Source organism: Poecilia reticulata, linkage group LG14 (assembly GCF_000633615.1).
Source record: "Poecilia reticulata strain Guanapo linkage group LG14, Guppy_female_1.0+MT, whole genome shotgun sequence".
NCBI lineage: Eukaryota > Metazoa > Chordata > Actinopteri > Cyprinodontiformes > Poeciliidae > Poecilia > Poecilia reticulata.
The window spans coordinates 11128783-11139447 of record NC_024344.1 but is presented as its reverse complement, the minus strand read 5'-3'; the positions used below and the strand labels follow the sequence as shown (position 1 = coordinate 11139447).

Below are 10665 nucleotides of genomic sequence, written 5' to 3'. Positions count from 1 at the left end.
ACATCTGACATACACACATGAAAACCAGAGGGCAGCAGATCATGTGAAAATATAATATATTTGTGTCATTCTCAAAACTTTTGGCCATGACTGTACTATACTATGTTTTCAAATTATTTTTAAGAATAAAGCTCTGAAAGATTGGGGTTAGCTAACCCTAACTCACTGATAGGAGAATGACTCCCACATGACCCCTCCTGACCTGTCACTCCACGCTCCTGTCCACTCAGCCTCACCCCAGGGATTTCTCAGGCGGATGAGTGGAATGGTTTCACTGTTAAAGTAGGCCCGCAGCCTGTTATTCAAATCCACTCGTTTCACGTCCGTGACCGAGTACGCATGGCCTCGCACCAGCCCCTCTTCCGTCCTTGACTCAAGTCCAAATTTCTGAGGCTGTGAAATTTCAAAGAAAATGTTTGATTTGGCATTCCTGAAGACGAAGGAAACGTAAACAGAGAAAACACGTAGTCACTCACATCAATGGAGGAGCTGATGATTCCATTGTGTTCCCACACCTTGACAAGATTATCAAACAACTTATCTTGTTTTTTTTTATCTGTCCTGTACTCTTTCAGGTTGATGGCTTCTGCCACAGCTCCACTGAAATCCACCACAGCATCTGTAGTGTTGCCTCCAACCAGGGACTCATAGCTGCCAAAGAGCCTGGACACAGTGGGAGGAGGGAAATTTGAAGAGTTGATTGTCAGCTAAAATAATTTGATAACTTAAAATATTCATGTGGTGGAAAATACAAAAAATCTGTCTGTGTATCTTCTCCTGGCAACAGCTGGTAACATTGGATGACCAGACAGATGAGAAATAACTAAGTTTCATCACTCCAAGCAACGTGTCTCCACAGCTCCAGAGTCGGGTGACAGCATGTTTTATACCAATGCATACAACACTTTGCAATGCTTTTGAGTTGTGTTTATACACTGTCCTTGAGCTAATCTGATGACCACATGAAGTGGATATCTGTAGCTGTTGACTCAGAAAAATGTGTCCTCTGAGCAGCAGGCTCCTCTGAATCAAGTGATTCNTAATGAACAGTTAGGAATCAAATTAAATAGCTGGAGTGTAATCAGAGACCCCGACCCACCAAAACTCTCCATCGTCCGCCACTGTGATGCCGAGGTTGCCTCTTTCTGTGTCACCAATCATTAACCATTCTTCAGAACTGACAAACAATAATTAAAACCAAAAGGTGGTTATTTAGCAGGAGCCATTCAAAAGATGCAGAKAATATTCTACTTTAGACAACAACTGTTTCATGTGTCACCCTCTAACATGGAAAAAATAATGCATGGTTTTYATATTTGTGTCTTTACAGAGTAAATACATCATAATCTGTGACTCCTTCCAAGTGACAGAGATTGTGTTACAATATTCCTAAGAAATGTAACTGGATTTGTTGTTGACAGATTGCTCAAATAGTTTCTTGCCTACACTTATTCCACTGTAAAACTACTTGTCATATAAGCCACTGAACATCTTTGGTAYTCTGGAAATACTATTGCTTAATCTTTAACATGAAAATGCCACATTAAACTAAGGACATTCTTGTCTACCAGATAGCAACTGTACAACATGCACTATACTTACTTTTCAAATTATTTTGTAAGAATAAAGCTCTGAAAGATTGGGGCTAACTAACCCTAACTCACTGGTAGGAAAATGACTCCCTCATGGCCCCTCCTGACCTGTCACTCCACGCTCCTGTCCACTCAGTATCACCCCAGGGATTTCTCAGGCGGATGAGTGGAATGGTTTCATTCTTGAAGTAGGTCCGCAGCATGTGATTCAAAGGCACTCGTTTCACGTCAGTTACCGAGTACGCATGGCCTCGCACCAGCCCGTTATCTGTCCTTGACTCAAGTTCAAATTCCTGTGTCTGTGAAATTTCAAAGAAAATGTTTAATTTTGACGTAGTCAAAGACTCTGAGGAAACATAAACAGAAGAAACTTGCAGGAACCGATGGTCACTCACATCGATGGAGGAGCTGATGATTCCATTGTGTTCCCACACCTTGAGAAGATTATCAAACAACTTATCTTGTTTTTTTTGTCTTCGTTGTACTTCTCTTCCTGCAGGTTAATGGCTTCCGCCACGGCTCCACTGAAATCCACCACAGCATCTCCAGCGTTGCCTCCAACCAGGGACTCATAGCAGCCAAACAGCCTGGAAACGGATTAGGGGGAGGGGAGGAGTGGCATTTGAAGAGTTGATAGGCAGCATCAACATCTGGTTCCATTATTTCCATACAGATGAGAAACAGCTAAGTTTCATCATTCCAACAACATGTCTCCACAGCTCCAGAATCCAGTCGCAGCATGCTTTGCATCCAACATGTTGCAATGTCTTTGCTGTTGCCACAGTTGGATGCAGGTGGTAAACATTGGAAACCATTTGAAACTCTTTACACATTGTCCCTAAGCTAATCTGATGACCACATGAAGTGGATATCTGTAGCTGTTGACTCAGAAAAATGTGTCCTCTGAGCAGCAGGCTCCTCTGAATCAAGTGATTCTGCTCTGAGATTTTACATGGCCTACCACTTGGTGGATGAACTGCTGTCGTTTCTAATTTCTTAGAATCAAACCAACAGCTGATTGCAGAGTTAGATGGAGGTTTTGCCCAGACGACATAGTGTCATGATGCCACTCTGAGCTCCTAGTACCGATCTATTCATTCACAAATGTTTCTAGAAGTGTGTCTGGATTTAATGAATGAATGTATGAGTGAATACTTTCAGCAAAATAATGAATGAAGATAAGACACCACAGCTTTGTTTAGATGACATGTTCTCTTGTCTTTGCATGAAGTTATGGACTACTGAATAAGTTAAAAAAGAATAAGTTAAAAAAGTAGCATACTTCTTAACCAAAATAAATAAATGTACTCACCTTAAAGGTCGGATTTTTCACAGTTTTTTAGTGACACGATAGAACCACAATAACATATTAATTTATTTCAAGACTTTATATGGAGCTTTGTCAGGGCTGCCAGTGAATGTACAGGATRCTGAGGAACAGATTTGGTTTACTGACTTGGCGTAGGCTTTCTCCAGCAGGGCGCTCCAGAACTCATTCTTTTGTTTTGAATGACAGTAGATGAGTTGTCCGTGTTCGTCTGTCGGCAGCCGGTCGTCTATCACCACTTCTGTCCACTGACCGAAGATCCAGAACCGGAAATGGAAAATCCCAGCGTAGTTTGAATCCCACTCCTGCTCCTTCCAGTCAGGAATTACCTGGAAACATGCAAGCACAATAAATTTACCAAACGTCTCGCAGTTTGCCACAATGGCATCTCCTCCAAAACGATGGTAGTAAACAATTAAAATATTGGATTAGGAAATGGGCAGTCATCTTCGGGATATGCATTTGAATTTCTAAATCTTTAAAGTATGGCATTATGGGTAACCTGTGTCTGCTTTACAGTAACAGAGGTTGTGTTGAAATATTTTGAAGGAATGAAACTGAATCAGCTGCATTGTTGCATATTTTTCTCTCCTCCAATTTTTCCACTGTTGAAAGCTACTTGGACTTCTTTGGTATTAGGTTTCTATCGACTTTTAAAATGGAAAACTGCATACTACAGTATCGGGGACAAATTGTTACCAAAGTCTTTCTTGCTACACACTTTCTTGATTTATTAATTTCAACAATAGTCTGAAGTAAATCTTTTGAAGTGCTAAAACAGACTTTTTAATTAACAATTTTAAGTAAACTCACCTTCTCCCAGAGTTTTGGTCTTAAAGCCAGGGAGGCACAGGCAGCAACCATCCAGCAGTTTCCCACAATCCCCTGGTTCAAGTCATGAGAGCTGATACCCTCTACAAAGAGGCGTGGGGTTTCACATAATTCCTAAAACATTAAAAAGCATATATCTACATTTTGAATAAATAAATCAATGGCAACTTTGATAACTGTTAATCAATGGATGACCAAAACTTTCCGACCCATGACAAATCACCAAACAATAAAATCAGCAAATAAAAACAATTTAGTTTTTAGGAGGTAAAGAAGATCAATTATTTTCTCCAGAGATTAACTGTTAGTTTGTGTAAAATATGTTTGTTGTCGTTTGTTTTAGTTACATGCTGCTGCAGCTTTAAGCAGACGTTCGGTGTAAGAGTCACTGCAGGTGGAGCAGAAATGGGGCTCCCTCTGTGAAATATTACTACCAATATCGTGTAGCGGCGACTTAAATTATTTTTTGGGTTATTTGTTTAGCTTTCTGACCGTGATGCTAATCCGGGTGAGTGTTGGTAGTTGTGCCGCGCGCTTGCGCAGTGTGAAGAAAAAAGGAGAGAGCTGCACACGCAGGCTGCGAAATGAGATACAGGTGATCGGTTTGTGTGATCGGCAACACATGACAGTAATCGGCGATCACCGATCAGATAATTGTATTTTTCACGGAAATCGGCCAATTATGATCGGTGGCCGAAAGGTCAGTACACCTCTAGTTTTTTTTTTTTTTTTAACTTCAAAACGTGTGTTTGATAACGTTTGATAACAATAATTAAAACTTCTCAATATTGACATTGTCAAGCAAAATGTTTTACATCAGGCCACATGGCTACTGCATTAATGAGCAACACTAAGCTGTAGTTAGCAATATGTTGTTTGCTGCTGCTGGGCATGATAATTTACCTGGCTTAAACAAACATTTTTACATCAATTTCTAAGTTATGTGAAACTTCTCCTATTAAAATTTGAAGGCTCAGAATCACATTCTCAGGTAGGAAAGACTCACCTGATATTTAATTTTTAGCTACTGTAATTATGCCTAATTGAAATTAACTTAAAGAATTTAATGAATATGTGTGTATGTATTCCATCTTAGGTAGGGCTGCGCCGATTGCAGTTTTTAGAGCCAATTACCGATCTTTAAAAAGCCTCACCTGCTAATTTTGACCGATACGAATTTTTTTTGTCTGAAATGTCGCTAAATATTGCAAGAAAGTCGTGTTTGTAGAAAGTATTGATACATGAGTGCAAGATGCAAATACATCCCACACTTTTAAGATTTTATTCGTAAAAAGATTAAATACATTTGTCATTTTCTTTTACTTTGAAATTATGTGCCTAGCTTGAACATGCAGTGTTTATGGTTAAGCACAGATTTTAAAAATAAATCCTGAAAGTAACAGGAAAGCAAAAAAAAGTGACAAAATTCATGTGAGTTGCTTCATTTATTCAAATTAGGAGTCTGCCTTCAGGGCCATGCCGAGATGATCAGGAACATTATTTTGTCAAAACAAGGAAATTAAGTTAATCTATGGAGACATAAAACATTTTAAACATTTCTGGAGTGAAATAAACTCACCCCTGGTCGTTTCCAATCTATAACTTCAACTCCTTTAGGGGGGTTGTTGTAATAAATAGATGAAATGGTGGCTGGAAACTCTGGATCTTCAAACAGCGTCCCGTTCTGGTTGTGCTGCTTCTTCAGCTCAGCGTAGAGCTGATCCTTGTAAGCGACGGACATGGTGGAGATGCCGAGGCCTCACAGCTGCAGATGAGAGACAGCAGAGGATTCTGGTCTTTATAWGGGAGGAATCAGAATGTATTTAGTCTTGGTGGGATTGCTGTACTGCTCCAGACTGAMCCATGACCCTGAGTGAGTCTCAGTGGACTCATTGAGTTTGTCTGGACAGATGAAAAGTATTTATGATATTGGAAGAGATTTGATGCTGTCACCTTTGCTGGCTGTAGAACATAAATATCGTTATGCTTGATGTGCTTACCGCTGACATTTTACCTGCATACCTAAACGGTGAGGTGGCTCGATAACTGATCATTCAGTATCGACTGAGAATTTTCTTGGATTTATCATTTTTATGTGAAGATTTTAATTTTCTTTTCTTCACTGGAATATTAAAGCATAAAGTCTCAAGTTTTTCATCTGGCTGTTACAGGTGACGCCATCTACACTTCCCAGTGTTTCCAGGATGTATGTGAACCAACATAACGATCAGGGAAAACTATTTGTTTAAAGACGCTTTCATGTTTATTTCAACAAGAGAAACAGAAAGTAAAATGTACTTAAAGTAAAGATCAAACTGATGTTCAGTAAACAGCAAACACTGCTCTTTAGTCAGATTTTTAAACCAAAGTTATGCAACATGCTCTTAAAAGTTACAAATGACGAACAGAAACATTTCAAAAGCAACACTTACCAACCGGAAAATCTGATTCTTGTGAAGATAAACTTAGATTCTTTTGATCTTCCCTCAAACTCCACGTCAGGTGTTTACAAGTCAGTCCACGCTTCAGCTTCAGGAGCCACAACACAAAACAGCTGTCTACCACACCTTCTTCTGAATGAAATGAGATTTCCTGTTCTGCTACTGTGAGGAGTTCCCAAAAACAGGGTTAGAAAACTGGCCTGGCGGCTATATCAGTGTGTAGGAGTATGTCATGTAAAACGGCTGATTGTCTGAAAGTATTTAAGGAGAGGGAAACAGAAAATAAACCTCACCCCCGCGTCCTCTGAAGGTAAAACCGGTAGAAACCTGCTGGTCTTGTTTAGAAACACACAGAACTCAAGATTCTAGTCATAATATTAGCATCACAAATACAATTGTCTAACTATATTAAATCATTTTTAAATTTTTTAAAATCTTTTTTTGCACCACTGATAAATTGAACTAACTGTGAGAATGAAACAAACGGGCAGGCGCCAGCGATCTGAACTTCACTGTGACTCCCACCTGATGAGATCTGGTCAGGCTAAACACCACGGATCAGTTTTTTTTCTCAAAATCCTTAGTTCATCTCTCAAAATTAAATATGCGAATCAAGGAACATGTGCGTGTCTCAAAATGACAAGTTCTTTCATCGAGTTTGGATAAGAATCAAATTGATTAGTCATTTTGTTAATATAGCGGTGTGCTCTGGAGGGATATTTTGATGTAAACTATGGAAACAGAAAGAAAACTAAAGTAGCAAAAGGAACACACGTAATACAATCTCCTCAAGGAAAACTGTACATGCAGTGCAGTTCAGCACAAATTTAGAACAAAAATCTATATGATTGACATATTATGACAACTTGATCAAGTATTTTGCATTTTTATAAGAAATTATCCCTTAAATTGTGCCGGTCCACACTATTCAACAGAGACCCTAACCCGCATGATACAATTTGATCAACATGACAAAAGGCAATTAAAACGTAGAAAAAAGTAAACTTGTTGAAAGATATAAGAACATGCTTTTTTGATGTGTGCCAGTGACACAATGAATGCAAGTAGTTTTGAGAAATTCAATTCTGTTGTCAGAAATTCACCAAAGCAACTGTGAGAGGCAGGAAAAAAATATAATAAAGTTACACAGTGAAAGAAGGCTGTACTTGTTGCTGCTTTGCAATTTCATGATCATTCTTCCCTACAGTGTTGGCTTGCAGCAGTTACGCATGGTCTGTGTTATGTGTCCAGTTTGACACCACAGCAACTGGACATGATCCTCTTTTTAGGGTCATGTTTAATCCTAAGAAGAGTGTTGTTATGAATTCTATGACTAAAAAGGATCAAAAGATGAATTTTCCTTCTTTTTATTAAAACTGACCACTCAGTCGGAATTAAATATATTCCGACTGAGTTTTCCCAGGACAGAAGCTTAATTTTCATAATTTTCCATCTAAACCGGCATTTTGTGAAATAGCCAGCAGGGGGCGACTTACCGTGCTACAGAATATTTTTCTGTAGAAGTAGAACTTGTGCGAAAAAAAATTGAAAGAAAAAAAACAAAACATAAATAAATAAAAGGCTCTGCCCGCATGCGGAAGTAGCGCAAACCCCGACAAACAAACAGTAAATAATGGCATCAATAGTAAGACATTTCTGAGACATTTCTGCCTTATCAGCTAACAGTGAGTCCTAAATCAGGTCTGGAAGATTATTAGCGGGAAACAACAGAGAAATCAACGATAAAGCCCAGGAGGAAAAATGAGGATGAGTGTGAATGCTGTGTCAGACACATTTGCACATATAAAACGGGTGAGTAATGATTTAAACAAGACCTGCTTATGAAAGTCTACCTTAAGGAAAATGCTTAAAAATAAAATGGTGTTAAAATGTAAACAGCAGTTACTGCCGTCTGTGTTTTTATGCTGCCATAGAGCTATCATTGGAATTTACACACATGAAATTAAGCATAAATACCTTCACTTATTGATCTAGGAATTATTACATCTTTAGCATTGTTATTTTAATCAGACCGAATTGTGTTTATTTGACGTTTAGTCTTGAGCCGTTAGCCCTGAGCCGTTAGCTTGGAGCGGTTAGCACGGAGCCCTGAACAGAGGGAGCCCTGAGCCGTTAGCCAGATTATTTCCAGATAATGTACTACACTGTTTAGGTTAAAACAGCATATGGGACAAAGGAATACCTACGTATAGTTTTCTTTATTCACCTGTGTTTGTTTATTTATTTATTTTCCTAATTACCTGCTGCAGGGCTTGATTTGACAATCAAGAAGTGTCATGTAAAAAAAAAAAAATTGGTTGTTTACGACCTTAACCTTCGTGCTGACTAACTTGGTAGTTGCAGTCGATCAGTTTCATTCACCTGGACATGAGGTGGGCTGCAGGCCATGATCCATTTCTTGCGTAATTCCAGACTCCTTTTTGGTTTTGGAAACATAGTAAATTATATCCCACCCTCTACATGCTCTGGGTAATGGCTGTCGGGATTGCATATCCTCGATATCTTATTATCTTCTTCAAAATCTCTCTGACTGCAGTGTGTTTGCTATGATAAACACTGGTAATATAGTCGGATGTCGGTTCCAGCGGATACTACCTATAAATTGTGACCGCTGATTGGTCAGTTGTTGACAAACACTGGGGAATAATTGGTGGAAGATTGCTCTACGTCAGCTTTGGGGCGGAGCCAGCGTCAGAAATACGAAATACCAATGTTTTATTTGCAAAAGAATACCAGTTGATATATTGAAGGAATAACTGAAACAAACTAGGGTAACAATGCAAAATACCACTAAAATAACAGTCTAAGTTTTATAGAAGAAGAAAGAAAAAAGTTGTTTAATCTGAAAAGCATGAAAGAAGAGGAAGGACATGTATTTACATCATGGTAAACTATATCTCTACAAAACAAAGCGACAGGAGGCTTCCTCATTTAAGACATTTAAAAAAAACATAATACAAATAGCTGCAAAAGAACAAGCCTTTTACATTCAATTTGCTGTATTTATCAAAAGGCATTTATCTAGAAAAAAGGCAACGTTGATGGGTATAAGTCACACCAATCATCTTCAATCGTGGCAGCCGCTTCATTCAAGATAAACATTTTTGGCTTTACATGTCGAGATGTAAAAAGTCGAGGAGAAACCTGATTTATCAGAAGCAACAATTAGAAAGACAGGAAATTCTTTGAATACTTTTTATCCTTTTATTGGTATTGATCCGATAGAGGCGGCTTCTAATGTTAATAAAATATTTGGAAACGTGGCCAACACAATCTGAAACATTTGATTTACTTCCTTTGCTGTCATTACTAGAACTACAGACAGACTACAAATTGACGTAATCGTTCACAACGTAATAGCCCAGTAGAAATTCTTGCAGAGGGAATCCAAGTAAATGGCAGAAAGCCCAGACTGAGCTATAGGCGAGATTTGAATCAAGTAAAATGGCACAGGAAGGCAATGGCCAAGCTAGAATGATCCTGTCAAGTTCACTGACAGGCTTCGTAGTGTTACTTCAGTTTTACTCATTGTTTCATGAAAAAATACTTTCCCAAACACACAAATATAAAAATAGTAGTCAACAAAAACATGTTTATAAAAAGAAGTCAAAATGAACCCACAATCTGGTCAGTCATCTTGCTTTCCTAGCTTTCAAAAAATAATAATGGACGGTGTTCAAGCTGTTTCAGTTCATCGATGACAGTTAAGTCAGATACTGTACGTTTCAAATGTCTCATTACAAGGCCGTCAGCTCGTTTGAAGTGAGGATCCTCAGGGCGATTTTGCCGGGCATATTGTCCGCCGTCTTACTGCCTTTATTCTTCAGCTGGAGCTGCTGAGGGTGAGAGTTGTCATCAGGCCTCCCGGACAGCATGACTTGGCCTAAGAATTTGTCCGATCCAAGGTCATCGCTCCACAACTGGAAAAGACCAGACAGGTTCAATATCAAATAACACAGGAGGTGATTTGTTGTGTTAGAATAGAAACTTTTGCCCACGCTGCACTTAATGTACAGTGTTTTTTAAATTACGTGTAATGAAAAACACTCTACATACTGTGTTGTAGTAGAGGTGTTGCATGTTTAGCCCTTTCTACCCTGGTCTACAGTTTTTATGAATATATAATAAATATATATTATTTTACCACCGTGATGTGCTGGAAGCATTATTGTTACATAAATTCAATACCTATGTGTGGTGCTGCCAGGCTTGCCAGTATTGTGTACATGTGCTTTAAAATTTTATTAGCATTTAGTTTATTTAAATATGTATAGGGAAAGCCTTTCAATTTACCATTTATGTTGTTCAGAAGAATCCTGACGCTGCTTTGTTTTCATTTAAAGTCTTTTTTTTCCTCAGCCCCACTGATCTATCTGAGACTGATCACTGTCACTGATTTTTCAACTTACCTGCACTGTTAGGGGCTCTGTGACCTTCTTTCTGTAGAAAATGG

At 38.7% G+C, this 10665-nt stretch overlaps 1 protein-coding gene and 1 pseudogene across 1 annotated transcript in view; both read right to left on the bottom strand.

The window, feature by feature from the left end:
- LOC103475833 (calpain-5-like) overlaps positions 1-6274 on the bottom strand; it is a 12915-nt pseudogene extending 6641 nt beyond the window's left edge.
- A 2748-nt stretch (positions 6275-9022) lies between these two features.
- LOC103475864 (calpain-5-like) overlaps positions 9023-10665 on the bottom strand; it is a 10333-nt gene continuing 8690 nt past the window's right edge. The window contains exons 8-9 of the mRNA XM_008427791.1: positions 10622-10660; positions 9023-10132 (exon numbers count right to left, since the gene is read on the bottom strand). Of these exons, the coding sequence (XP_008426013.1) occupies positions 9950-10132; positions 10622-10660 (222 nt within the window). The 3' untranslated portion in view covers positions 9023-9949. The remainder of the gene's footprint in view (positions 10133-10621; positions 10661-10665) is intronic.